The sequence below is a fragment of the Hakea prostrata genome, chromosome 7, assembly GCF_041222555.1.
Source record: "Hakea prostrata isolate BN-2017 chromosome 7, UWA_Hpros_2, whole genome shotgun sequence".
NCBI classification, from domain to species: Eukaryota; Viridiplantae; Streptophyta; class Magnoliopsida; order Proteales; family Proteaceae; genus Hakea; species Hakea prostrata.
Window position 1 is genome coordinate 68,393,537 of NC_142606.1, and position 27,902 is coordinate 68,421,438.

Sequence of the window (27,902 nt, forward strand, 5' to 3'; positions counted from 1 at the left end):
ATATTATAAATAATAAAAACTATTACATAAAGAATTAATATCTAACAAATCTATACCCCAACTTCTCATCATGAATATCTAACAAATCTATTGTGATATTTCAAAAAAATTTATTAAAAACATACAGCTATGTTTGTAACTAAAACATCATTTTCTTTAACTATGAAAAAAATACATTTTATTTTGTTGAATATTAAACTATCGTCGATTTACTTGTTAACAAGGTTTTGAATATGAATTTTGTTGTATTGAATAAAGATATCAATTTATTGAACAGTTGTGAATGAAAACATACCTACATACGGCTTAAGTTCTTGACTTTGAAGATAAAATTTTCATTTATCATATTCCTTTTGAATTCTGAATCTCTGATGTTTCTGAGTTTACAAAAAGAGTTTGTGTGACATTCTCTATACTTGACTTGACTTTCAAATATGCCTAAATTTAATTACAATTCTTCTCTCTACTTATTCTATTTCATGAATAATTTTAACTCTTTGCTGCTGAAGAAAAACCAAAGGAAAAAACAGAATAAAAGAGAGTCTACTTATTCTATTTCATGAATAATTTTAACTCTTTGCTGCTGGAGAAAAACCAAAGGAAAAAACAGAATAAAAGAGAGAGAGAGAGAGAGAGAGAGAGAGAGAGAGAGAGTTGGGGAAAAGACAAATTGGAAATTTGGAATGAAGTTTGACCATTGTCTTAGAAGTTAGAAATTAATTGAGAATTGAGAAAAATCTTTTTCTTTTTCCCTTCGAGCTTACATATAATAACCATAATTTTCATCGAATAGCAAATTAAAAAACCCTAGAAATTTGGATTTCTCTATTTCTCTAAAATTTAAATGGGTATAAATAGTTAAATACATATTGAATATAAGTTTTGGATTATTTGTTGACATCTTTACTATTTTATTTTCCAGAACTGAGTTTGGAATTTAAGAATTTAATTACTTTAATATGTATTTTAATTACTACCTATCTTACATTTGATATTTACGACCAAAGATATGGCCAATTAAAGCTAGGGACAAGGCCAATTAGGGCCTGGGCCAATCAAGGCCAGAGACAGGGCCAGGGACAAGGCCAATCAGGGTCAAGGACAGGGCCAATCAGAGACAGGGATAGGGCCAGGTACAGGGCCAATTAGGGCCAAACCTGGCCCAATTAGGGCCAATTAGGGCGGGAATGGGCTTGGCTTGGCCCTGTAGGGCTTAGGGCCAGGGACAATAATCATTGGCCCTGAACTAGGGCCAGGGCGGGTATGGGCTCAAATTATACCATATAGGGCTGGGTTTGGGATTGCAAAAGCCCGGCCCAGCCCAGCCCAGCCCAGTTGCAGCCCTAACTCAGTAACTCACTCGTACCCAGAAGGTGGGTTGGGCTCTAGGGATTTTCAGATACTTAAAACCCAGAACAGCTTGATCACAATTTCATAAGCCCATTGAGATTTCTAATCTTAAAACCCAGAAGAACTTGACCTTACCCTCTTCGGGATCAATTTTCAAGCTGACTTCAAGAACTCTGAAGAAATAGAAAACAATTAATACAAATGGAAAGTGCAACTATAATAGTCAAGGCAACAGGATTAATCCGAGAAAGCTGCCTACATCTACAGTAGGATAAGATTTGTTTCACTTGATAGTTACAAGCACTTATCCTCATCTCTCTTAAGATTATAGAGGATACATGCTTGCTACAGATTTTATAGCAAAACCTACACAGCACACATTACTGAAACTGAAATAACAGAGCACAACACCTTGTACACCCAACGGTCCCACCAACTTTAGGTTAATTGACTGTTCTACCTTCTTTAGTTTTGGTTTAAAGCTAATGGATTTGTGTCTCTCACTTAAGTGGGGTGAAATTAAAGTGAGATTTTTCGTTCCAGTTCGCTACCTGGCAAAATCTCGCTGCTTTAATGGATTTGTGTCGCCCACATAAAGTGGGATGAAACCACGGTGTGGTTTTTCGTTCCAGTTTGCTGGTTTGCTACCTGGCGAACTGAATTTCGGCGAGATTTCGCCCAAAAATATCAGATTTCGATACCTATTTTGGAGGTATTTTTGGTCAATTTGGGCCAAATTTGGTGTCTACCTTGATGTCAATATTTAGTAAATTTGAATTATTTTCTATAAATTCTTCCATTTAAATTCTCCTTCTTAACCACATTTAATTGTTACCTTCTAAGGCCTAATTCATTTGGATATAATTGGAAAAATTACCCGTTGACCTTGAAGATTTCATTACAGAATCCTTTCATAATTTAAATTGTTTCCATAAATTTTTTCATGCATATACTCTTCCCTAGCCATGTTTGTTACGTTAACATTTAAGGCCTAAATCACTTGAATATAATTGGTAAGATTGTTCATTAATCTTGAAGATTTTGTTATCAAAAGTCTTCTTTATTTGAATTTTTCCAAGAATTATTCTATGTAAATTCTCCTCTCTAACCACATTTGGCACATTGTCTTTTGAGGCTTGAATCATTGGGACAAAATTGGTAAGATTGTCCACTTACCTCAAAGATTCTGCTATAGAATCGCAAGAGAAATTGCGCGAAATCTCCAAAATATCAAAAATTTGAAGATATGTCGTAAAATTCCGCAATATATTGGTTATTTCGCCGAAATTCACCTAACATATAGCCAATATTTTGGCGAATTTTGGACCATCTTGGTTTCACCCCAATATCGTTTCGCCCATCACCGAAATTCGCCGAAATTTCCGAAAATTTCGCTGAAATGTTGCACCATGGGTGAACTCCCGACTGCCCACTTAAGTGGGAAAAATTACTAGTTGCCCACTTTTTACGAAAGTTAAAACTACCCATTACCTACTGTTAGTTTTTTTTTTTGGTATTTGAAGTTCATCTGAGCCAGCTTGCATGCACCTTGATTACTTCCTCAAGGGGGAGCTTTGCCGTCCGCAGGGGTCGAACCCATGATCTCTCCACTGAGAAGTTTGAATATGCAACGGAAGATTTTTGGTTTGGGTGTTCACATTGACTGTATTGGCATTATTCATTTCTAAAGTTACCGTTCTCAAAAGGAAGAATGATCACTTTGATGGATTATATCGGAAATCTGAATCACATGCATCATCGCAGGATATAAAATCTAGCAATCTACTGAAGCAAATTGCCAGCCGGAACAGTGGGGTGGCCGGCGGATCAAGTTCTGAAAACGCCATTCCAAAACTCTCAAGCTTCTCTTTTTTTTTTTAATAAAAAAAGACAAACTCAACACAAGAAAGAAAGGAAGAAGATAAATCAAAGGAAGAAGGAAGAAAACGATCTCTTCATGAAATCAGAAGATAGACTTCATTACTGTTTTGAGCAAGTTCAATCAATGAATGTCTCCGGAAAGGGGAAGAAGGTGGGTTTGTTTTCGGCAAGGGGAGGGGGAAGGTGGGGGCGGTGGTTGCCGGCCTGGAGAGGGAGTGGTGTTGGGTAGTTTCATGTAAGGAAGGGAATCCCTTCACCCACTTGAGGTTGGATACGGGAGGGTACACACTGTGAGTGAGAGTGAAGGGCATTAAAGTCGTTTTACCACACATAAGGGCAAATCTGTCATTTCATATTCAAACTTGACAGAAAATAAGTTTAAAACTATGGGTAACAAGTAATTTTAGCTTTTGTAAAAAGAGCAATTAGACCAACAGGGGTTGGTCCAAGTAGTAAGCAGCTTGGTCCGCTTAAGCAAGGTTCCGATATCGAAACCTTGTGGATGCAAAAAATACCCGTTGGGAGACTCACCCACCACAGCCAAGTGTGCGACCCGAGTCGAACACTAGATTAGTCAGGGCAAGCCTTGGAAACCGGGGTTGGCAAACCAAAAAAAAAAAAAAAAGAGCAATTAGTAATTTCTCACTTAAATAGACAGTCAAGAGTTCCACCCCCACTTAAGTGGGCGACAAGTAGAGAACTCTTAAAGCTATTGTAGCTGGTAAGGGCTTAACCCTTCCCCAATATAATCTCTCTGTTCTCCTGAAATTGTTGCTGCATGTGCTAGGGGATTGTATTACATGATAAAACGCGAATCATGCCGACAGATCCTTCTAAAATGTATATCATAGTAGTGCTTAAACCGTTGATCAGGGGTTTAAATAGGCACTATTTGGATGGACGCTTGACTGGCTAAAGGAACATCTAGGCAAAATGAATTCTAACCATTCAAACTGGGTAGCTGGAGCATGCATAACTGTAATACCCATTTTATTTCAGAAAACTTTGAAGTGGCACATCAAAGCAAAAAGGTTTGAACCCTAACATATAGGATAAAAAAAAGGGGAAACCTAACCACCAAAGAAATGCATGATTTATGAGTATCTCTAAGTTCAGAGTTCACATAGTAGTCAAGAATGGTCAGAAACAGGGCTGGTTTAGAAGTATTGCTTTCTGGTGGCCAAGTCTGAAGTTAGGCAATGCTACCTGACAGCACTAGTCAGAGCTGTGCTTTGTTATGGAGCCCACTGTTTGCTCTTCAGCTTGTGTGCATCAATAAACTGGTATATATCTCCTCGTTTTTGCTTATAAAGTGGAAGGTTCTCTCTGCATCAATCCACAAATTTAAACAAAGTTGAGAAGTAGAAGGAAGCAGGAATGTGATGTTTAATTTCTGCTAGGGAGTTAGGAACATTACCTGCGTTGTTGAAGTATAGAATAATCAATATCTGCGATAACAGTTGTCTCATCATGTCCCGTGCTTGCAATAATTTCCCCAAACTGGAGATAACATGACAATTCCAGCTAGTTAGAAAAACAACATTGATTGATACAAGACACTAGTTCCAAATTTTTCTTACTGGTCCAACAGCAGTAGAATGTCCCCATATCATGTAAGAACCATTAGATTCTCGAGCTGGTGAACAAGTAACCACAAATACCTGCAACCAGATCAAACAAATCTTAACACACAAAATCACATCTGGATCACTCAAAATCACAAAGAAACATGGAAAGAAAAGGGTGAATACCTGGTTATCAGCTGCCCTGGTATGAGTGTAAGGTGTCAGTAAGTTCAATTGCAATAATACGAGGTTTCCAAATAAAGCTATGATATGTCTTTACTAGATATCTATAGATCAATAAGATATAAAGTACAAAGACAAAAAAGACCTGAGCTTGGGAAAGCATGAAGAGCTTAGATGACTAAAAACAAGCATGATTGAGTCCTTGACCATCCAGTTTAGTACATGCCATTGAGCTATGTTCAGTAACTGGCTATACAATTTTTTTAACTCAATCACAGACTTAGTCAAAGTAGAAATAAGAATGTCACCTCTAGAATTTCAAATGTACAATCATAACATCACTGCAACTGAGTAAAGTTCCAAGAAACTGTACAATCATTTCAAATGCTCACTTCTAGAATTAAAACCTACTCAAGTCATCAGACCACAGGTCCACAATACAAAAAGTCATTGGCTATGAGAAGCATCCATTCAAGTTTTTACAACTCCATATTTCTTTGTTGTGTCTGGACCCTCTGTCTTAAACTTATCCAAACAAATCATATTGAATCCATGATTAGTATTCCCAGTGCTCCATAAATATGCTGGATGTTATATATGGGATCTTAAGCACATGGTACATGGAGAAGAATCCATCATTGCAAGTTGTTTTATACCTGTAGCTACTACTATCGTCACAGATAAGAAGATGAAGACAATGTAGAAGGGGGAGGGGGGGAGAAAGCCAGAGCATCCTATGATGGATGCATCCCTCCCTACTGAGGACTAATCACTCTATCATATGAAACCTGCATTACTTCCTAATAGGAATCAACATAATTCAGTAATGTAATTAGTTTTATTTAGCAATACCAGTCTTCTCCCAACCTAAGAGCAGCAGCTCTCCCTCTGCAAGGCCTACCTTGCAATTTCCCTAACAATAATCAAAGCCTAACTCCTACTCTCTTCGATTCCCCAATATAGTTCCCTACTTTCCATATAGTTCTTTCCAATTCAGTTGGTCCAAATCTCTGTCCTATAGCTGGTTCCCTTTTAATTGCTGCTCATGCGATCCCCTGCTTCCCCTTTTATTTTTGCAAGCATAAGCTCATGATATTAGAGGCCTATCAACATCATTTGGCTAACTGTGGGAAATAAAAAACAGAAACTGTTTCCTAAGCTTTCGGTCCTAATACCATGATGAATATCAGAATGATTTGGTTTTGTCTTCAGAAGACAGAGATTCACTCTATTCATATATGAGAATGAGAAAACAAATAAGGCCTGCTAGGTAGAGATAACTCAATTGTACCTTAACAGTCATGCGGTACATTGAACAAAGACACATGAACACACACTTACAGTATCACATGAAGGTCTCTAAAAGACCAGCAAACCAAGGATAGAAGTGTAAGTACAAATTACCGACTTTATTTTAGATGGGATGGCTAGCTCCATATCGTGGACTAGACACTTTATTCTATAATACCAGCATTACTTCATAGTGCTAATCCTACTAAGAAGTTATGTCTAATTACAATAATGAAATGCAACTCTGAATACCATGCCATAGTACACTAATCCCCATTACATGTTTTAACAATATTTATTGAAGAAAAAGGAAAAAAAAGAGAGAATAATAATACATTCTTGCCTTGCTCTCTGAACCAGCTCCCACAGAAGTTCTCCAGTACTCATGTTGAATGCCCCAGGATAGCATATTAAATGAGCACCTGGTCTCCAAGTAAGAGGTAAATTATACCGACAATGATACTAATTACTAATACGTACATGATGAAGTTCAGCAGGAAGACAATAACCTCTTTGTGCATACAACATTGCAAGTTCTGGAAAACGCATATCATGACATATTCCTATCCCAATGCGACCTATATCTGCATTCCAAGATTCACTTAAGTCAATTCAGAAGAGATTAAGATGCAACCCTGGAAAGTTAAATTTTGAAAAACTTGACAATGTAAGTTAGAAAATCCCTTGAAACTGAGGTTTTTAATGTTTTCCCAGCAGAAAGTAGGGGATAAGAAGAACTGTCAGTGAAATAGGAAAAAATCAATCCACACAACACAAAAGCAGTTTTGAGGTTCCTTTTTGTGAGGCAAAACTTGATATCCTAGGTTTCTTCCATTAGTGGAGAATTTGTTACTGAACCATAAGAATGAGTTACTGTTATTCCCACGTGGACACTGAGAGGGGGAGGGGTGAATTAGTGTCCGAAAATTCTCTTTGATGTGACACTTCTTTAAGCTCAAAACAAGGTTGGTCAAGATAATTTTGTAGTTATCAATTATACAAAGGCACATCCACCACACACCACAATGTGGTTGGGTCTACTAGACAATGCACCACCACTCTGCAATCAAAACACTCCAATATATGCAATGAAAAATAAACTAGAAACACACGACACCAAATTTACGTGGTTTGGCCAGATTGCTTACATCCACGGAGTAATGCTCTAAATAGAGCTTCGTATTTACTTAATACTTTCCAACTAAAATCTTGATTAATACAATGATCAGAGAGCACCCACTTTAATGCATTCAAAACATTGAACACCCGCTCCAGTATGAACTCTTGCACCCACAAAAGTATAAGGCCATAACCTCAAAAAACTCAACCCTAACAAACAACTACTTGAAAGGTGAAACTTTTCAAATGAGGGTGATTACAATAGATTACTCACCTTATTCTTCAATGTTTTCACCAAAATACGCATCCGAGCTTGTTCTCCATATCAATCTTGCTTCCTGGTTTCTCCTCCTTGTTTTTCTTAGTCTCCACAAGCCAAAAACCTAAAAAACCCGCCTCTGTTTAACTCAAATTCAGGCTTTTAAAGAGGATGAATGTTGATGTACAAGAACTGTTGGATTTCATCTTCTGGATGAGTCCCAAAGAGAATCTAATCACACAATTGTTGGATATCCACTTTAAAAGGGTGGGTGAATCCGGGCCGTTGAATGTCTTAAGTTATATGAGACCTCACAAGATTATTTCAAATAGAATCTCTTTGATTCTATCCTAAACATGTAACACACTGGATCATTTTAATCAGTATACTTCGCAAAGTACCATATATGCCTACTCCCGGCCAACCAAACACCTCGCGATGAAATCTTTTCCGTCATGGACACTTGAAAACTAAGTGCATCAATCTTGTCCTTTAAAATCGGATCTTCATTCATGTCCTTCTAATAACCATTAAAGTCGCACCATTCAATCTTTTAAAATTACATGCTCCTCCATAAGATATAAAACTTCTTTCACAAAGACCCCCAAACTCTTTAAAAATTATTTTTTGAACCCCTTAATGTAGATTACATCACAAAGAGCAAATTTCAGCACAGAGGCCAAACTTCATCTTATTTCTATGCCGCCCAGATTTGCTTCTATAAGAAGGCTTCATGAACTATGTTGTTACAGTTGAAGTTGAACCCATAAAATAATTGGATTACTACCCAAAATTTCATCCAAGATGACCCTTGTGTAGTGGCCTGTGAAATCTACCATTCTAAGGAATCTTTACTACACCCAAAACACTTAAATCTTCTCACAAACACTCAAAACTATTGTAATAGTACTAATCACCCTCTAAAAACATAGCAAATGCACAAAGCCTTCTATGGGACCTTCACTTCAGCACAAACCATGTACTCTTAAAACACATTGTATTTTGGTTGCCAACAATGACAACACATCAATCTCAGCCAATGGAACAACACATTGAACTCCAAAGACAAGGAAGTCAAAAATCAAGTGATTAAGACTACTCATTCTACCTCTTGTAGGGCAAGAAACAATGTGCTAGATGAGATTTTGAGCATTCAGAGATCACCTCATATGAGAACTGGACTTGGGTACTCTCAAGGGGAATGTTCAAATGCAATGAAGACCAAAGGAAGTGGAACTACCACAAATCCAATGAGTCTTGATGAAAAGCAACAAAAGAATCCATTTGTTGGCAAGACCAGCAAAAAAATGGGTAAAGATGGCTATACTGGAGTTTATCATAAAAAATTTAAAGGTCAAGGCTTTAATGGATATTGTTATGGACGCAACAACTTTGGAAACAAAGTGGTAAACTGTAAAAAACATAATAGGGATGTGGCATTCCACAACGTTGATAGATTTGCACCATTGGCTGAGGTTGAAATAGAGTGCTTCAGGTGTTTCAAATTAGGACATATTTCAAGATATTGTTGGATTGCTCTTCCTTCACAGAAGAAAAGAAACCTTTCATAGAAGCAAGCTCAAAGTCATGCACAAACAATTCAAAGAAAGCCTAAAGAACCTATTACTGTATCAGATAAAGCAGTTTGGGTTAAGAAAGGACAAAAAGAAAAGACAGATTGCTTGGTAGTTCAAACAGCTTTCAAGGCTCATAGTAGTGATGCACCTTGGATTCTTGATAGTGGATGTTCCACACATATGATAGGTGACAAGAATAAGTTTTCAAGTCTAGATGCAATTAAAGGTGGCTCAATGAGATTTGGCAACAATGATGGGGCCAAGATTGAAGGTAGAGGCTTAGTTAAGTTGGATGAAGGAAAGTTGAAATCCAATAATGTTTTACATGTGAGTGGACTTAAACACAATTTTCTTAATGTAAGCCAAATATGTGATGGTGGGTATAAAGTTCTTTTCACTAAAGAAGGATGTGAAATCAAGAAGTCAAAGAATGGCAAAACAGTGGCTCAAAGAATTAGGACTACAACAAACTTATATGTCTTGTCAAATGCTAGTAAAGACAGGTGCATGGTGAGTCAAGAGGATGAAAACTTGTTATGGCACAAGAGGCTGGGGCATATAAATTTTAAGAATCTTGCCAAGCTAAGTATGAGGGAAGTTGTGAGAGATCTTCCAAAGATTAAGGGGCCTACAAATCAAGTATGTGGTCCATGTCAAAAGGGGAAGCAAACTAGAGCCACTTACAAGTCCAAGGAGTATCACATATGTAGCCTTCTTGATTTAATTCACACAGACTAATGTGTTCCTATGAAAACAGAAGCTATTGGAGGAGAAAGACACTTCATGCTTTTCATTGATGAATGCACAAGAATGCCTTGGGTATCCTTTCTAAAAGAGAAGACACAAACACTAAGTAGCTTTATAGCTTTCAACAAAAGAGTTGAAAATGAAACAGGGAAGATTATAAAATGCTTAAGGTCAGATCAAGGTAAGAAATATACATGGAGAAAATTTTCAGAATTTTGTAGTGACCATGGCATAAAGATCCAACATTCATTTGCCAGAACTCCACAACAAAAGGGAGTGGTGGAAAGAAAAAATCGAACTGTTCAAGAGATGGCAAGAACAATGCTCTCTGAAAGAAATGTATCAAAAAGATTTTGAAGAGAAGGAGTCTACAGTTCAGTCCACATCGTAAACAGATGCATGATGAGACCAATGAATCAAAAACTCCATATAAAATTATGTACAGAGTGAAGCCAACCGTGAAGTATTTTATAGTATTTGGATCCAAATGTTTCATCAAGAGAAAGGAAGAGAATTTAGGAAAGTTTGATGACATGGCTGATGAAGGTATCTTTTTGGGGTATTCCTCTAAGAGTAAGGTGTACAGGTGCTTCAATAAAAGACTTGGAAAGGTTGTAAAAAGCTCATATGTGAAGATAGATGAAAATCTACCTTAGCCCAAATTTGTTGTGACTGAGGACCCTAACTTTGACAATGTTGAAGATAATGAAGAGCTTGAAAATGAAACACCACATATAGGAGAGTCTGATGAACATGAGCCTAATGGAGAACCAAAAAGAGATGGAAGACCCAAGGCTATTAAGTGGACAAAAGTGCATCCTCCTGATAAAATCATTGGCACTCTAGATGAAGGGGTACAAACAAAGAAGATAAAGAAAAAGAAGACTACTTTCTCAATGATATCTCAAGAAGAGCCCAAGTCAATTCATGAAGCTTGTAAAAATGGAAGTTCGGTGAAAGCAATGAATGAAGAGCTTGACCAAATAGAAAAGAATAACACTTGGGAACTAGTTCCCAGACCAAGTAATAAGAATGTTATTGGCACCAAATGGGTATTTAGGAACAAGATGAATGAAGAAGGGCAAGTTGTTAGAAACAAGGCTAGATTAATTTGTAAGGGATATGTTCCGGTAGAAGGGATAGATTTTGATGAAACTTTTGCTCCAGTTGCAAGGTTGGAATCCATTAGGATGTTCCTAGCTTTGGCAGCCTTTAAGGGTTTTAAAGTTCATCAAATGGATGTTAAATCAGCATTTCTAAATGGTGATTTAGAAGAAGAAGTCTACATGGAGCAGCCGGAAGGATCTGAAATAGGTGATGATCCAAATATGGTATGCAAGCTCAAGAAAGCATTATATGGTTTGAAACAAGCTCCAAGAGCTTGATACTTGAGACTTGACACTTCCTTGCTACAATTGGGTTTAAGGAAAGGAACTGTGGACAACAACCTCTATGTTATGCTGAGGATTGTAGCAAATTGGTAGTTGTTGTGTAAGTGGATGATATCATCTTTGGAGGTCACTGTTGTGAAGTCTATCAAGGTTTTGCAAGGAAGATGAAGACAAAATTTTAAATGTCCATGCTTGGAGAGTTGTCTTACATTTTGGGTTTACAAGTGAATCAAATGGCGAGTGGCATATTCATATCTCAAATGAAGTATGTCAAGGAAATGTCAAAGAAATTCATGATGGAAGATTGCAAACTAGTGGGAACTCCTATGTGGTTGGATGCAAGTTGAACTCAAGTGATGAGTCCCCTTCAGTTGATCAAACTGAATATAGATCTATGATTGGGAGTCTCTTATATCTAACAGCATCAAGACCAGACATTTTGTAGGCAGTGTGTCTAATGTCAAGGTTTCAAGCAAATCCAAAGGAGACTCATCAACAAGCAGTGAAAAGAATTTTCAAGTATTTGAAAGGGTTTATGGAATATGGGTTATGGTATCCTAAATCTAAAGACTTCACACTTGTAGTCTTCTCAAATGCAGATTGGGCTAGAAGCATTAATGATAGAAAGAATACTAGTGGAGGTGCATTCTACTTGGGAAAAAGTTTGGTTGCTTGGCATAGCAAAAAACAAGATTCTATATCTTTATTTACAACAAAAGCTGAATATATAACAGCTGCAACTAGTTGTACTCAAGTGATTTGGATGAAGAGACAAATTTTTGATTTTGGCATCCAATGTGATGGACTTGTGGCTATCAAGTGTGATAACAAGAGTGCTATCAATATCTCCAAGAATCTTGTGAAACATTCTAGGACCAAGCATATTGACATAGGATATCATTTCTTGAAGAAAAAGTAATGAAAGGTGAAATGATCTTAGAATTTGTTCCTACAAAGGATTAAGTGGCTGATATCTTCACAAAAAACCATTATCCAAACACAACTTTGAGAGGTTAAGAGTAAAGCTTGGTGTGGTGGCTCTAAGGGGGAGCAAGTGAGATAGCACATATAATATCATCTCTCCATAGGATAGGAAGATGCAGTGGGCACTCCTATGGTAGAGTCTATGTAGGGGGAGCAAAGACACCTTTTGTACTTGTTGTCAAAGGAGGAGAGAAAAGAGAATAGAAAGTTGAGTTGCCAACAATTCCAAAGGGGGAGATTTTTGTTCCATTGGATGAGATTGCATGTGTTGTCATTGTTGGCAGCCAAAATACAGCGTGTTCTAAGAGTAGATGGCTTGGATTGAAGTGAAAGTCCCATAGAAGGCTTTGAGCATTTGCTATGTTTTTAGAGGGTGATTAATACTATTACAATAGTTTTGAGTGTTTGTGAGAAGATTTAAGTGTTTTGGGTGAAGCGAAGATTCCCTAAAATGGAGGATTTCACAGGTTACAGCACAAGGGTCACTTTGGATGAATTTTTTGGTAGTCATCCAATTATTTTATGGGTTCAACTTCAACTGCAAAAACATAGTTCACGAAGTCTTCTTTCCAACGCACTTTTCGGATTGCGATTCTGATATCAAACAGGGAAGTTATGAGGTTTCTCATGAGAGTGTGCGATATAGAAGCAAATCTGGGCGGCATACAAATAAGATGAAATTTGGCCACTGATGAAATTTGCTCTCTGTGATGTAATCTACATTCAGGGGTTCGAAAATAATTTTTAAAGAGTTTGGGGGTCGTCGTGAAAAAAGCTTTATATCTTATGAAGGAGCATGTAATTTTGAAAGATTGAATGGTGTAAATCTAATGGTTATTATTAGGACATTGGCGATTATTCAATTCTAAGGGACGAGATTGATGCGCTTGGTTTTCAAGTGTCCATTGTGAGGTGTTTGGTTGGTCAGGAGTATGCATATATGGTACATTGCGAAGTATAGTGATTAAAATGATCCAGTGTGTTGCATGTTTAAGATAGCATAAAAAATATTCTATTTGAACTAATCTTGTGAGGTCTCATATAACTTAAGACATCCAAAGGCCCAGATCTCACCCGCCATTTTAAAGTGGATATCCAACATTTGTGTGATTCGATTCTCTATGGGACTCATCCAAAAGATGAAATCCAACGGCCCCCGCCCACCCCCCCCCCCCCCAAAAAAAACCCCAAAAAAAGAAAAAAGGAGGGGGGGGGGGGGGGGGGGGGGGGGGGGGAAAAAAAAAAAAAAGAAGAGGGGGGGGGGGGGGAGGGGGGGAGGGAGAAGAGGGGGGGGGGGGGGGGGGGGAGAAAAAGGAAAAAAAAGAGGGGGAAAATTTTTTTTTTTTTTTTTTTTTTTTATTTTTTTTTTTTTTTTTTGTGGGGGGTGGGGGGGGGGGGGGGGGTGGGGGGGGGTGGTGTGGGGGGGGGGGGGGGGGGGGGGGGGGGGGGGGGGGGGGGGGGGGGGGGGTATTTTTTTTTTTGTGTTTTGGTTTTGTTTGTTGTTTTTTTTTTTTTGTTTTTTGTTTTGTATTAGGAGTCTAATAAGAGTTTGTATAGGAGTTAAGTTAGAGTTTGTATTCATATAGAATTCTATTCCTTGTAATATACTACTTTCCACTTAATTATAAATAAAGGGCTTGAGATCATGGATCAATAAGCCATTCTACTACAATCGTTTCTTTCAACATGGCATCAGAGCCTAAGTTCGATTAGTATGTTCTTCTATTTTTTTCTGTGTCTTCAAACCTATAAACCCACAGCAGATTTTTTTTCTCCAAAACCCTTCGCAGTTTTTTCTCGTTCTTCAACAACCTAATTCTGCAACCATCGTTTGGCAGAAAATTTTTCCCTTTTCAAACCCATCGCACCGCACCGCTGCACTATTTTTCAGTTCCACCTAGAAGACCAAAGAAGAAAAAAAGGGAAAGAAGAAGAGAAGAAGAACCACAACCTGCTGCTGCTTCTTGCGATTAGAAAAACAGAATCGCAAGCCACAACCTGCTGCTGCTTCTTGCGATTAGGTAAACTGAATCACAGTGGGCTAGACCAAGAAGAAAGGAAAGAAGAAGAGAAGCCACCATCGCCATCGCCTTCACCTTACTGCTGCTGCATCATCTTCCCAATCGTGCGCAACATAAATCTTTGATTTTTCAGGTGTGTGGAAGAAGATATCGATTGTTATTTGGTTGGTTTTTTGGGTTCAACTTCTGATTTGGTTCTTTAGTTCATTGTTTGGTTCAATTCTTGGTTCATTGTCCAAAATAGACTAGACCAGAACCATATATATATATATATATATATATTTGTCTCTGGTTCTATTAGACCAGACCAGAATTTTTCTTTGGTTCAAAAAAAAAAAAAAAAAAAAAAAAAAAAAAAAAAGGAAGAAGAGGGAAAAAGGAGATTTGATCATATCATTGTTTGGCTATTGCATTGTGCGACGTTTTAGTTTTTTTTCACAAGGTGATTGAAGAACTGCAGACAATTTTTTCAACATGGCAACTATCGATGGTACTACTGCTCCCACCGGCCCTGAACATTACCCAAATTTTCATCCTCTTTCGGTAAGATTTGATGGGACAAATTATTTGATTTGGTCACGATCTGCTTACTTAACTATTCTTTGGAAGAGGACTTGTTGGATACATTACGGGCACCACTATCAAACCTTCTACCACAGGCGTTTCCCAGGAAAAATGGATCTCGAATGACTCTCTTATTATGTCATTTCTCTTGAATTCCATGATTCCAAATATTGCCCGTGGATATCTATTACTTGATACTGCTGCCCAAATCTGGAAGGCTACTACTGAAACATATGGACAGTTGGGGAATGATGCACAGGTTTATGAGCTACGAAAGAAGCTTCATGAGACTACCCAAAAGGAACTGACTGTGGCCCACTATTATGCTGAGTTGCGATCTCTTTGGCAAGAGTTGGATCATTATGGGGATTATCACCCCACTAATCCAGATGATGTGGCGACTTATAAGAAGCACATTGATAAGATTCGAGTATATGACTTCTTGGCAGGTTTGAACGTGGAGTACGATCAGATCAGAGTACAAGTCTTAAGTCGTTCTCCCTTTCCTACACTAGAACAGTCTTATGCTCTTGTTCAGTGTGAGGAAAGTCGTCGATTAGCCATGCTTCATACTCCTATTTTGGAGAAATCAGCTTTACAGTCTGTTCGCACTAAATCTGATCCGGCTAAGGAGATTGTCAAGTGTGAGCACTGTCACAAACCCTATCATACTAAGGAAAATTGTTGGAAACTCCATGGGAAGCCTGCTGATTTTGAGAAAAAAAGAGCACAAAAAAAAGGAAAATCGAAAGCTCATATCTCTGAGACAGTTTCCACAGCACCCTCTGCAGATGTTGGTCTCTCACAGGAGGAGTTAACTTCTTTGCGACGTATTCTGCAATCTTCTACTGCCGGTACAGCCTCTACCACTGCTTCCTCTACTAATCAAACCAACTCCTACCTTGCTACTTCAGGTAAAACTTTTACAAGCTTCCAAGTTTCTTCAGTTTCTACTCCTTGGATTATTGATACCGGAGCCTCAGATCATATGACAGGTTTATCCTCTTTTTTCTTACAATATTCTCCAACTTCTAGAAAGGATAAAGTTCGAATTGCTTGATGGCTCCTATTCTTCCATTGCTGGAAAAGGGACCATTCAACATTCTCCATCCCTGTCTTTGTCTAAAGTTTTACATGTTCCCTCTTTCTCTACTAACTTGCTCTCTATCAGCAGTCTTACACATGACTTAAATTGTAAAGTGACATTTTTCCCATCTTATTGTGTCTTTCAGGATCTGGTAACGGGGAAGGAGATTGGAAGTGGTAAACTAGACAATGGACTTTATTTGCTCGAGCCGATTGAAGGATCTACTTCGCTCGACTACATCTTCTAATCAGGTCCATTCGGTAATATCAGACCTTCATCAGTGGCACCGTAGGCTAGGTCACCCCCCTCTAGGAACTCTTAAGAAAATATTTCCTGATTTAGTTTCTTCTTGTAATGAGGATGATTTTTTTTGTGAAGCCTGCATTTTTGCGAAGCAGACTCGTTCTACTTATTTACCTTCTCTTCATAATAGAAAAAATATTCCTTTTATGTTAATTCATACCGATGTGTGGGGTCCCCGCCGACGTGTGTCTATCATCCGGCCATAGGTACTTTGTTACTTTTATTGATTGTCACTCTCGTTCTACATGGATTTATCTTTTAAAACAAAAAAATGAAGTTTTCCGATGTTTTCGTGATTTTCATAATATGATTAAAACTCAGTTCAATGCCACTGTGAAGATCCTTCGCAGTGACAATGGCACAGAGTATATTGATGGTGAATTTCAAAGATATCTCTCTGACTCTGGCATAATACATCAGACTAGTTGCGTTAATACGGCTGCCCAAAATGGGGTGGCCGAAAGGAAGAATCGGCATCTCTTAGAGATAGCCCGTTCTATTATGATTGCTATGAATGTACCTGACCAGTACTGGAGTGATGCTATTCTCACTGCTTCTTACCTTATGAATAGGATGCCCAGTAGGATACTTGGTTTTAAATGTCCTAATGAGATTCTTCAAGGAGCCTCTTCTTTTGTTATTTCCCCAAAGGTTTTTGGATGCGTGTGTTATGCCAGAATCACAGCCCACCAGAGTAAGTTGGCTCCCCGCAGCCTACGCTGCATATTTTTGGGGTATTCTGCTACTCAGAAAGGGTACAAATGTTATCATCCTCCCTCCAAGAAAACCATTGTATCCATGGATGTACTTTTTCATGAGTTTTGCCCTTACTATACACCTCTCCAGGGGGAGAGTCCTAGAGGAGAGGTGTTCTTTCCGACTCTAGATCTTCCTTTCACACACCAACACAACTTAAGAGTCCCAGAAGAGTTTCCCACGACCGGGGGAGACTTCGGCCAGTATACCTGAGGACTCTAATCCTCCCCCTTCAATTTCTGAACCATGTGAAGAACCTAGCCAAGGGGAGACCACTCCTGTGAGACACACTGTTGGGGTCTTTCAAAACCAGATTGACCAAAATAAAGAGGTGCATACTTATCCGAGGAAGAAATACAACCGGCTAAAGCAGGTGGAGAAAGGGGATACGTTACCATTTCAGTCTCCTGCTCCAGAATCAGATTCTACTGAGGTATCTTCTTCGATCTTCCTATTCTTTGTTAGAAAAGGGGTCGGATCTTGTACTCAACATCCCATAGCTAAATATGTTTCTTATAACTCTTTGTCTGACTCCTACCGTGCTTTTATATCCTCTCTATCATCTGTATCTGTTCCTAAAAGTTGGCAGGAAGCCTATGTTGATAAGAGATGGAAGGAAGCTATGGTAGAGGAAATGCAGGCAATGAAGAAAAATGACACTTGGGAGCTGGTTACACTGCCTCCAGAAAAAAAACCAGTGGGCTGCAAATGGGTATTTGTGGTTAAACAAAATATGGATGGATCAATCAACAAGTTGAAAGCTAGACTAGTTGCAAAGGGGTTTACCCAGACCTATGGGATTGATTATCAGGAGACCTTTGCCCCAGTTGCGAAACTAAATACCTGTCGAGTTACGTTGTCTGTAGTAGCTGTGAACAAACACTTTGGAACTTGCACCAACTAGACGTAAAGAATGCCTTCTTACATGGGGAGTTAGCAGAAGAGGTCTATATGGAAATCCCACATGGTTTTTCCGATGACAATACTGCAGGGAAAGTCTGTCGGTTGAAGAGGTCAATATATGGGTTAAAACAGTCTCCTAGATGCTGGTTTGGACGCCTTCAGAAGGCAATGACTTCTATTGGGTACAAGCAAAGCAATGCTGATCATACACTATTTGTCAAGAAGTCAAGTACTAACATCACACTTCTCATTGTCTATGTAGACGATATTGTCATCACAGGGAATGATGGTGAAGAAATTCAAAAGTTGAAGGACTATCTTGGCAAAGAGTTTGAAATTAAAGATCTAGGGAAGTTACAGTATTTCTTAGGGATTGAGGTGGCTCGATCAAATAAAGGTATATTCCTATCCCAAAGAAAGTATGTCCTAGATCTATTATCAGAAGTGGGAATGTTGGGGTGTAAAGTAGTTGATACCCCTATTGAAGCTGGAGCTAAACTTACAGAAAAAGAGGGAGAACCAGTGGACAAAGGAAGATACCAAAGGCTGGTAGGGAAGCTTATCTACTTGTCTCACACCGGGCGGACATTGCTTATCTTGTAGGTATAGTGAGTCAATTCATGCATGATCCATATTTAGCTCATATGAAGGCTGTTATCAGAATACTACAGTATTTGAAGGGAAATCCTGGAAAAGGAATACTTTTGTCACCCACTGATAATCTAAAAGTAGAAGCATACATCGATGCGGATCGGGCTGGATCTCCAGACAGGAAGTCAATTTCAGGTTATTGTACCTTTATTGGAGGTAATCTAGTTACTTGGAGAAGTAAGAAACGAGAATGTGGTAGCTTTATCTAGTACTGAAGCTGAATATAGGGCTATGGTTCGTGGAGTTTGTGAGCTACTATGGTTGAAAGGCTTGCTGCAAGATATTGGAGTCCAAGTTCCAAACCCCATGATGTTATATTGTGACAACAAGGCTGCTATTAGTATTGCTAATAATCCAGTGCAACATGATCGAACTAAGCACATTGAAATTGACAGGTTTTTTGTCAAAGGAAAGTTGGAACAAGGGCATATCTGCATGCCTTTTGTAAGATCTGAAGACCAATTAGCAGATGTTTTCACTAAGGGATTGAAAGAAAGAGATTTCCTTCCTATTGTAGGCAAGTTAGGCATGAGTAATATCTATGCCTCAACTTGAGGGGGAGTGTTGGATTCTATTAGGAGTCTAATAAGAGTTTGTATAGGAGTTAAGTTAGAGTTTGTATTCATATAGAATTCTATTCCTTGTAATATACTACTTTCCACTTAATTATAAATAAAGGGCTTGAGATCATGGATCAATAAGCCATTCTACTACAATCGTTTCTTTCAACATTTATTTCTTTTTTTTTTTTTTTTTTTTTTTTTTTTTTTGAGGGGGGGGTGTTTTTAATTAATATTTATTTTTTTTGTTTTGGTTTTTTTTTTTTTTTTTTTTTTTTTTTTTTTTTTTTTTTTTTTTTTTTTTTTTTTTTTTAATTAATTTTTTTTTTTTTTTTTTTTTTTTTTTTTCATTTGATTCGTCTTCAAAAGAGTAGTTTTATTTTTTAGTCAAAAGAATTTTCTTCTTGAAGTGGCTTTTCTTTTTCTTTGGTAACAATTTTTTCTTTCCCTTCCTATCATTGCTTTCTTCCTCTTCATCTATTTTTCTTCTCTTAAGACATTTAGAGGCAAAGTATCCTATTCCACCATAGTTGAAGCACTTAAAAAGTGATTTTCCCTTGTGTTTACCTGTTCCTTTCTTGAACTTTCTAGCTAAGTAAGCTATTAATTCATCCTCAGAGTCTTCAGATTCTTTTTCTTCTTTAACCTTTAGCTTCTTCATTGCTTTGAATGCTGCTTCTTTCTTTGTGAACTTTCCCTTTTCAGTTCTCATCTCATAAGTCTTTAAGTTTTCCATGTACTTCATAAAGAGTGATTGTCTCCAAGTCTTTAGCTTCTTCAATGGCAGAGACTTTGGAGTCATATTTGGGTAGCACAGATCGAAGAATCTTTTGACATATCACAAAATTTTCAATTTTTTCTCCAACTACTCTGATGGAGTTCACAACTTCATTGACTCTAATCATATAGTCGTCCATGTCTTCTTCTTTAGTCATTTTGAGACTTTCAAATTGTGCTCTGAAGATTTGCAATTTTACTTTCTTAACTTTGGCATCCACTTCATAGAGGCTTATCAACTTATCCCAGACTTCTTTAGTTGTATCACAATCCATTACTTTAGCCATAACCTCATCATTCAGCCCAGACATAACAGCATTTAGTGCCCTGAGATTATGTGCATAAGCTTTTTTAGCCTCATTATCTGTAAGTAGATCTATTGCTTCCTCATAACCATTAATTACTAATTGCCATACATTATACCCCAGTGATCCAATGTATATCTGCATTCTTCTTTTTTTTAAAAACAAATCATGTACCATCAAACACAGGAACTTTCCCTAAGTCTTAGAGCTTCCTTCACTTGTAGCCATTTTTAAAACCTCTTTGATCAAATCCCAAAGTGGTTAAACTTTTCTCCACAGGAACCTTGCAAACAACTACTTGAAAGGTGAAACTTTTCAAATGAGGGAGATTACAATAGATTACTCACCTTCTTCTTCAACGTTTTCACCAAAATACGCATCCGAGCTTGTTCTCCACACCAATCTTGCTTCCTGGCTTCTCCTCCTTGTTTTTCTTGGTCTCCACAAGCCAAAAACCTCAAAATCCCACTTTTATTTCGCTCAAATTTGGGCTTTTAAAGAGGATGAACATTGATGTATAGGACCCGTTGGATTTCATCTTTTGGATAAGTCCTAAAGATAATCTAATCACACAACCGTCAGATATCCACTTTAAAATGGCGGGAGAGATCTGGGCCTTTGGATATCTTAAGTTATATAAGACCTTATAAGGTTATTTCAAATAGAATCTTTTTTATTCTATCTTAAACATGCAACTCCCTGGATCATTTTAATCATTATATTTCGCAATGTACCATATATGAATACTACCGGCCAACCAAACACCTCGCGATGGAAACTTTTCCGTATGATCATTTGAAAACCAAGCGCATCAATCTCATCCCTTAAAATCGGATCTTCATCTATATCCTTCTAATAACCATTAGATTTGCACCATTAAGACGCCCAAACTCTTTAAAATTATCATCACAGAGAACACATTTCATCATAGAGGCCAAATTTCATCTTATTTCTACGCTGCCCAGATTTGCTTCTATATCGCACACTTTCATGAGAAACATCATAGATATCGGAATCACAATCCGAAAAGTGTGTTGGAAAGAAGACTTCATGAACTATGTTTTTTGTAGTTGAAGTTGAACCCATAAAACAATTGGATGATTACCCAAATATTCATCCAAGATGACCTTTGTGCAGTAGTGACCTGTGAAATCCACCATTCTAAAGAATCTTCGCTTCACCCAAAACACTTAAATCTTCTCATGAACACTCAAAACTATTGTAATGGTACTAATCACCCTCTAAAAACATAACAAATGCCCAAAGCCTTCTATGGGACCTTCACTTCAGTACAAGCCATGTACTCTTAGAAGTTAGAACACACTGTATTTTGGTTGCCAACAATGACAACACCAGCAATCTCAGCCAATGGAACAACAGTCACAAACAAGGATATCGAAAGGTCTGTTGACAAAAGTACAACAACCCACAAAGGCCTTAATCTGATTTATGGCAACAGAGACATGAATTTAAATAGTTCATGATAGACAAAATACAAGATGTCATGTCTTCATCATGGTTAAATATCTTCATCATAGAAAAGCTTGGGCTTCAACAATGTTGAACATTGATAGGGCAATTTAATCCAAAAATTTTGCGATTGCACTTCTAACTGCAATACCTTGCACATATGCCTCTCTGAGACAAAATACAAGGCGTGACATCTCCATCACACGAAAATCTTTGGCTTCAACATTTTATTTAGCTTTGGGTAAATGCTCTGGCTTCAACGTTGTGGTGGTGATATGAAAAAGACTTGCAGATGCAGGTGAGGTAACAAGTTTCTATTTTAATTAAAAAAGATTTTCTGTCATAGATTGACTATCGCTAGTGGTGTTTTATAGCAAACGGAAAGAAACTTCACCAATTAACTGCTGTTCAAAGAGATGAATATGAGACATATTTTACCTGTATCCACAATGGTGGGTTTGTCTCCAGAAGTGAAGGTGTTAGATTCCTTATAGGAGATGTCGTCTCCTGGAATGTTAACATCAAATAGATGCATCTGCAAATCAATGTATTTGCTCTTCAGAAATCCTACAGGAGTCCAAACGATCTAGAAAAGTAACTCATCTGAGAATTGAAACCTTACAGGGGGATGTCACTTACTTTCCTATGCTTATCCTTTAGCTTTCCATCAGTGCCAAAAACACAAGAGGTGTTGTATAAGTGCTCCCCACACCGTTCTGGTACAGAGCCACCCACTATTATGACTCCTTGATCATGAGCAATTTCAGCTAGCATCGAAAAGGATGGTGATGCATTTTCATCATCAAAATCCTCCGCATATTTAGAGAAGGTTTCGTCTTCATAAGGACAATTCCACATTTCCTGAAACACAAAATAGATATACTGACATAACGAACAAACAAAGTATATCATGGCGAAAGCAGATGGAAAATTTTTAATATAAAGAGTGAGCTGGCAAGCTAAGAAGATAATAGATACCCTATGTAAAACAAAATGTATCCAGCATTGCTCATCAAGGGAAACTAGATTTTGTTTTTGTTGAAACAATCTATCCTTCAAAGGTGAGCCAATATTTTATTAAGTTAACAAATGCTAAGGTTTCATCAGAAAACAAAAACAAATGCTTAGGCAAAACATTTTTAGCTGGAGGATGTTTCTTTGATGGCATTGCTACTTGGTCAAACCTTACAACATTAAACAGTTTCAATTGAAATTCTTTCCAAAATTGTAGTCAACTAATGGAAAAGCGAAGTGTTTATGGAGAGTTTCTCTTTGCAATCATGGTAATAGGATTTAAACTGACAAAGCCTTGGATCACTTATCAACTTCTCCTAAAGTATTCATGTCATTTCTTTACCACAGTTTTAAAATTCGGCAAAATTTCAGATTTGATTTTAGGCAATAAAACCAAAATCTAGGAAATACTTGAGTTTCAGGATATGTTTTAGATTTTAGGATTCCAAGCAAAGTTTCAGTAACTCTTGATCCTTTTTCTATACATTTAACGTTATTTAATCTTTGAATGGTGCTATTAGTTAATAAACTGGAAGTCATCCAAGTTGCCAACAAAGGAATTTCCTTGCACGAGTAGGAAACCAATGTCTTAAGCAAAGTTGCCTCCATCTTGCTTTCTAGCTATCAACAAGGGAAAAGCCAAGAAGACATTCCAAAATTCTGAAACAGCTGACATATCATTGAAAAAAAATGACTCAAATATACAATGAAGCAAAATTTTCTATATTAAGTGTTGTCCCTCCCAGCTAGTTGTCTTACCAATGAAGACTACAGAGTTTGTAAATGCACCTAGTGGGCCTCATGGGGGACAAAATAAAGGAGAAAGAAGAATAGAGAAAATAAGGGGGAAAAAGGGGAAACCTGAGAAGAATCTGACAAAGCAGCGGAAGATGGAGAAGAACACTCATAAGAGGAGAAGAAGAAGAAGAAGAAGAAGAAGAAGAAAAAGAACAAGAGAAGAGGAGAGAGAGAACAAGGGGAGAGTGCAAGCCTACAAAGCTCAAGCTTTACTTTTTTTATTTTTTTATATTCCTTCCTCAATAAGCTGATTATAAGTGTTCAAATAATAAAAGGGACATACTATGATACAAAATAACTATAGTAGGACTCTTGGTAATTTAAAACTAAGAAAAAAGCTGATGCTACTAGGACTCTCAGCAATTTAAAACTATTAAAATTGATCCTAGATATCTTGAATTTAAAATCTGATTACATAATCATCCCACAAAACAACAACATCCTACATTTCTCTAAAATCTCATGAAAAAAATTCCAATTTTATCTCCTTGCGCTTGGGGCCTGCCAAGTATGAAGAATTATCTCCTAGGTAACTGTTCATGTTACTGTAGCATGAACAGTAACGTCTGGTTGTGCTGCAGCAGGGCCAGTCACCCAAAGTAGACATAGAAATTCTTCAACACTTACTAGTCTTGGAGAGCATACCAAAGGTGAATGTCATATAATGATATACGAATAGCGGTATTGTCCTGTCATATCATTGTGATATGATTGATGTGAATAAGACTTAGTAGAGCAATAAGATTCCAGTAGCAGGATCCAATGGTGGAGGGTAATTGTCACACACACCTCAAACCACACTGGAGGTGTGACTAAAATGCTTACCTGCACTCTAATCAATCTGTAGGGACATAAGATGCACTACATTGATGTCATAATTCCCAAGAAAATATTATCACAATAACCAGAGTAGCACAAACATGTAAGAAGAATATAATAAGACCATCCTCTGAACAGGCTTTACTGGCTGACACCCCATTTTAATTTCACTAGCAAACAACTTCAATTCCGTTAGAACTAAAGTTACCAAAGACAAAAAGACAATTAAACCTTACATAGAAGGGTAAAGATTATTGTGAAAAGACTTGCACACCCCTCATATATTCCTTCTTTCTTTTTCCCGTTCACTTTCAAATCTTTCAGTAATCCTGCAAAAATGTGCGAAAAAGGAAGAACTGGAAAACCCCTCACTGCCATGCGCTGTTCTTTATCTTGCTTCCTTATTCTTCTTCCTCATACTGGAATCTAGAATCCAAGATGATCTTCATACTGGCATCCAGAACCCCAGAAGATCTTCACCTGATGGAAAGGCCGATGAGTCTTAGGACTTCTGAGCCATATACCTCTGATTTGTTACTGTGTATTGCAGAAGGGCAAAAGCAGAAGAGAAATATCCCTCGGGATTACCTCCAGGTGCTAATCCCGCTTGGGTAGCTAGTTAAGTCCTTTTTGGACTTCAATCTCTGTTATTTACTTTTCCTTGTATGGGTCTGTCTGATGCAAGGTCTGAAAATAAGATTGCTTGGCTTTAAGTCCCTCACAATTAATGCGAGATCTCTCTGTCATACTCTCTTCTTCTTCTTCAATCTCTATTTTCTCTGTTTATTAACACGATTCAACGATACAAGAAGCCAAGATGCAAGAATAACTAATGTCACTGACGGCAGTCACAGATATTGCAACTATAGGTTTGGCAGACTTCAGGCCTATTTGTTGGAGCATCCTTGAGGAACAAGGAAAGTCATTAAGGGATTGACGGAGATTTGGATTCTGTATGTACGAGTTTGATTATGGAGTCTTGAAGAATGAAGTTATAGCTCTAGGACCAGAAGATCTTTTGAAAGGAAATTCTCAAAGTAAGAATTGTTAGGTGACCCAGAACTTCAATTCCTCTACAGAGCATGTTATTGGACAGATCAAATCACTGTGACAGAGTTAAACCCGGTGTCATTTTAAGGATTTCTCTTGTAAAGCTTTTTGAGCTCAAGTCCAAATCAACAGCTCAAATTAGGCTTTTTGCTGGAAACCAACGGGTTTGAAGTGCAACAATAATAAGCTCTATGATCCATAGTAAGTTTAACAATCAGAAAAATGTAGATTAATACAGGGGATCTACCATCAATGCTTTGATCGGCAATAGGTTAAAGAAATCACTCCAAAAATCCGGAATATGTTGGCAGATCCACCAAAAAGAGAACAAAGATTTTAATCAAAGCATTCCACACAAAGTTTCCACCATTTAACGGTCCAAGGCTATTTGTATTGCATTTGGCCATTTTTTTTTGAGTGAAGAAGAAGATGATGAAGGCCTCAAGGAGGAAGTCGACGAATGAACACAGAGACAGGTTTTCCTTTCTTTTGGATGTTTAAGCTCAGGAGTATTAGGCCAATCTTGGATCTAAGGGTAGTTTTGGAATATAGAGAAAAAAAGATGGTTTAACAGAAATCACTAATGGAGTGGACTAATGTATAGAAAGCAAGTCCAACTCAGGGGTGTTTGTGCTAACAAAACTTGAAATGGGCTATCAACAAGTAATGAATGCAATTCTGGGGTGTCTGTCATTTGCTTTATTATACTAATACTAACAGTTTTATCCTTGTCTCCACAATATCCAAAACATAAGTTACAATTACATTAGAAGATATAGCTCCTAAGAAAGTTAATATTAGGAAAAACACCATGCCTGGATGATCCCTATGTACCATATGCACAATTATCACGTGTACAACTAGAATTGTGCTCCTCAAGCTCTGGTGTCAACTGCTCACTATCATACTCCACTACGTATGCACAAGCATCATCACTTGTTGACAAAATACAGCCTGTATCAATACCTAAAAAGGTATGTCCTAGGGGGGTGAGCTCTTTCACTAGCATGTGCAGGGATAGGGGCATGCAAACATACACAACTAATCCCAGCCTCAGTACTTAGGGCCTAAAAAATGGAGCAAATTGCATTTGACGTCCATCAGTCATCCAACACCCTTCCCCCTGTCGGCAATGGCCATGGGACAGGGTCATCCCATGCTGACTAAAACTTAGCTACTGGATGAAGGGAATAAGTATAACGGAGTTCCATAATCCGGCCATAAAAGCAGGCATCTGTATGATGATTGCCGAAACAAAGCAGATGATAGCGCAGGTAACACATTTTCAATCCTAATGCAACAAGCATCTCTATTTCAGCATTATAAAATTGAAATACAGTTAGTATATGAACATGTGAAGTAGATTCTGGGCAGAATCGTACCAGCCTCACTTGGATCACTTGGAACAAGTCAAACCAGACCATCAGGTCCATAAAGAAGCTAAAACACTGTTCAGGTCAGGGTATATCAATAATCCATTGGTTCTAAAGCTTTTGTTTAAAAGATAATCAATTTCAGCATTCCTTGTAAGATACATGAAAGAAAATCAGGATCAATTTCTTGTTTGCAAGACATATCCTTGAGCACAAGTGTAGCATCTATGGAAAACTGAGATCAAGGAATGAATTGCGTAAATATAAATTACATAAAATTGGAAAAGAAGGGGATGTTAAATATGAAGAAGATGAAACCCGACTCTGGGTTAGTTTACATGTCTCCATTTTTCGTTTCTGTGCAAGAGAGCACATGCAAGACAACAATTCTCTGGGAATAAGAGGGAGTTACTCATTGAAACAGGATATGCCCTTAACACAGATGGCTTCGTTCATAAACTCACAGAGGAAAGAATGATAACAGAACAAGAATTCTTACAGCCGCTTCCTCTAACAAAGTGACAAATTCTTTCTGAAAATAAAATTGCAGAAGCGAGAAACCTTAACCTCTAAAGGAGTTTTAATACTAAAGATTCCTTTCGGGTACCATAATCATAATAATAGGTAATAACAAAATCAAAACGCAGAAAACTTGTTGCACCAAAAAAAAGGGGGGGAAAAAACGCAGAAACGTTTAGAGAAAAATAATTGAGCAGTTGAGATTACCGGCAAGACAACGAGCTGGGCACCCTTTTTGGCAGCATCTTTGATGGCTTTGCGTGCTCGAGCAATATTTTTCTCCTTGTCGTTACTTACTGGTAATTGGCAAAGTCCAACCTTGAACTGTAGTACCCCATGAAAAATTAGAACCAAAATTCAAAAAGTTAAGGAAGCTCCTGCTCTCATTTCTGCGAAACCTCACTCGTATAGATTGACTTCCCTATTCAAAGGAAAGTCAAAGCGCAGCTTATATAATAATCTAACCTTTGTAATCTTGGGGAGTGTCAATGGAACTGAGTGAGGGAGATTGGCGTACTCCGAAGCATGAGAAAATGCCATTTGCAACCACTTCGTCCTTCTACTCAGAGATGGTTCTTCAATCGGA

The 27,902-nt window shown here is 37.7% G+C and overlaps 1 protein-coding gene across 2 annotated transcripts; it reads right to left on the reverse strand.

The window, feature by feature from the left end:
- Positions 1 to 3,989: 3,989 nt before the first annotated feature.
- On the reverse strand, positions 3,990 to 27,865 carry LOC149011834 (omega-amidase, chloroplastic-like). 2 transcript variants are annotated; one of them, XM_089160857.1, is made up of 10 exons: positions 27,782 to 27,865; positions 27,524 to 27,640; positions 22,383 to 22,604; positions 22,182 to 22,278; positions 6,779 to 6,853; positions 6,605 to 6,691; positions 4,983 to 4,993; positions 4,812 to 4,892; positions 4,649 to 4,731; positions 3,990 to 4,557 (listed from the first exon to the last, which is right to left on the reverse strand). In XM_089160857.1, exons 1-10 carry the CDS (start codon positions 27,854 to 27,856, stop codon positions 4,467 to 4,469), a joined length of 939 nt encoding a protein of 312 aa, XP_089016983.1. In that variant the 5' UTR covers positions 27,857 to 27,865; the 3' UTR covers positions 3,990 to 4,466. The 2 variants fall into 2 exon arrangements, with proteins under 2 accessions (XP_089016983.1, XP_089016984.1); XM_089160858.1 differs by having other exon boundaries at positions 3,991 to 4,557; positions 4,983 to 4,998; positions 6,613 to 6,691.
- Between the last annotated feature and the right edge of the window lie 37 nt (positions 27,866 to 27,902).

Coding starts and splice junctions, on each gene's coding strand:
- LOC149011834 (XM_089160857.1), bottom strand. CDS start 27,856: ATGGCATTTTCTCATGCTTCGGAGTACGCCAATCTCCCTCACTCAGTT. Junction 27,641..27,781: donor CACTCCCCAAGATTACAAAG/GTTAGATTATTA, acceptor GGGGTACTACAG/TTCAAGGTTGGACTTTGCCA. Junction 22,279..22,382: donor TAAAGGATAAGCATAGGAAA/GTAAGTGACATC, acceptor ATTGATTTGCAG/ATGCATCTATTTGATGTTAA.